This window comes from Mus pahari, chromosome 17, assembly GCF_900095145.1.
Source record: "Mus pahari chromosome 17, PAHARI_EIJ_v1.1, whole genome shotgun sequence".
NCBI classification, from domain to species: domain Eukaryota; kingdom Metazoa; phylum Chordata; class Mammalia; order Rodentia; family Muridae; genus Mus; species Mus pahari.
The window spans coordinates 21,169,101-21,170,234 of NC_034606.1; the positions used below are offsets into that span (position 1 = coordinate 21,169,101).

Below are 1,134 nucleotides of genomic sequence, written 5' to 3' on the forward strand. Positions count from 1 at the left end.
TCTCTCTCTCTCTCTGTGTGTGTCTGTCTGTCTGTCTGTGCATGTATCTGTGTGCACCTATATCTGAGACACAATTTCATTTATCCCAGGTTGCCCTTGAACCCTTTCTGTAGGCTAAAATAACCACTTCTGGACCTACTGCCCCCTCCCCTCAGCGCTAGGATTATGGGCATCCTGGATGGCAATTTAACAACTGAGCTGTAGCCCCACCCCAAAATGACCCCCCTTTCCTTTTATCACTCCCTCAGGTCTGTCAGTTTGTCGTCTCTGTCAATGGCCTCAACGTGCTGAATGTAGACTACCGCACCGTGAGCAACCTGATTCTGACAGGCCCAAGGACAATTGTCATGGAAGTCATGGAGGAGTTGGACTGCTGAGCACGGAGACATCCCGGCTTGTCCCCTATCCCAGAACAACACAACAGTGGCATGGCAAGACTGCCAGGCAAACGGATAAATGGGACATAACAGATCTTTTCTCTGACCATATACACCTTGTCTTTCATACGCTGTTTGAATGTGGAAGAACCAGGTAGCACATCTTTAAAAACCAAAACACAGCAGGGGCTGGGTGGCTCAAGTCTGTAATCCCAGCATTCAGGAGAGCAAGGCAGAAGTGCTGCAAATTCAAAGCAAGCATCCACTAACAGTGTGAGTGCCTGTCTCAGAACCACACTCGGGACTTTTCCACACAAGTGCACATACCACACACATACACACAAACACACACATGCACACCACACACACACACCACACATATATATACACACACCGGAGCCCAGTCTATAGTTCTCAATCATTACTCTTCATGTTTTCGGGAAGTTGTTGTAAAACCAAATTAGCAACATGGAAGAATGCCATTTTAGAAGGTCGTAGAATAGTTACTACATATTTTACGTCATGTCTACTGTGCTTGTTTGGCAGGAATAAGGAACAAGCACCTGCAATCTGGGCACTTAGGATACAATCTGAGACAGGAGGATGATCACTTGAGTTCTGGTAGTAATGTCAGCCAGGGCAATGTAGTGAAACCCCACGTTAATTTAAAAAAAAAAAAAAAAAAAAAAAAAAAGGTTTTACCAATATTAGTCTGAATCTGTTAGGTAGGTCTAGATTTCATCCAGCTTAAAATGAA

General features: G+C 44.7%; 1 protein-coding gene across 1 annotated transcript in view; it reads left to right on the plus strand.

Moving 5' to 3' along the window:
- Deptor (DEP domain containing MTOR interacting protein) overlaps positions 1-1,078 on the plus strand; it is a 137,570-nt gene extending 136,492 nt beyond the window's left edge. Inside the window, exon 9 of the mRNA XM_021217119.2 lies at positions 249-1,078. Within this exon, the coding sequence (XP_021072778.1) occupies positions 249-377 (129 nt within the window). The 3' untranslated portion in view covers positions 378-1,078. The remainder of the gene's footprint in view (positions 1-248) is intronic.
- Positions 1,079-1,134: the final 56 nt, after the last annotated feature.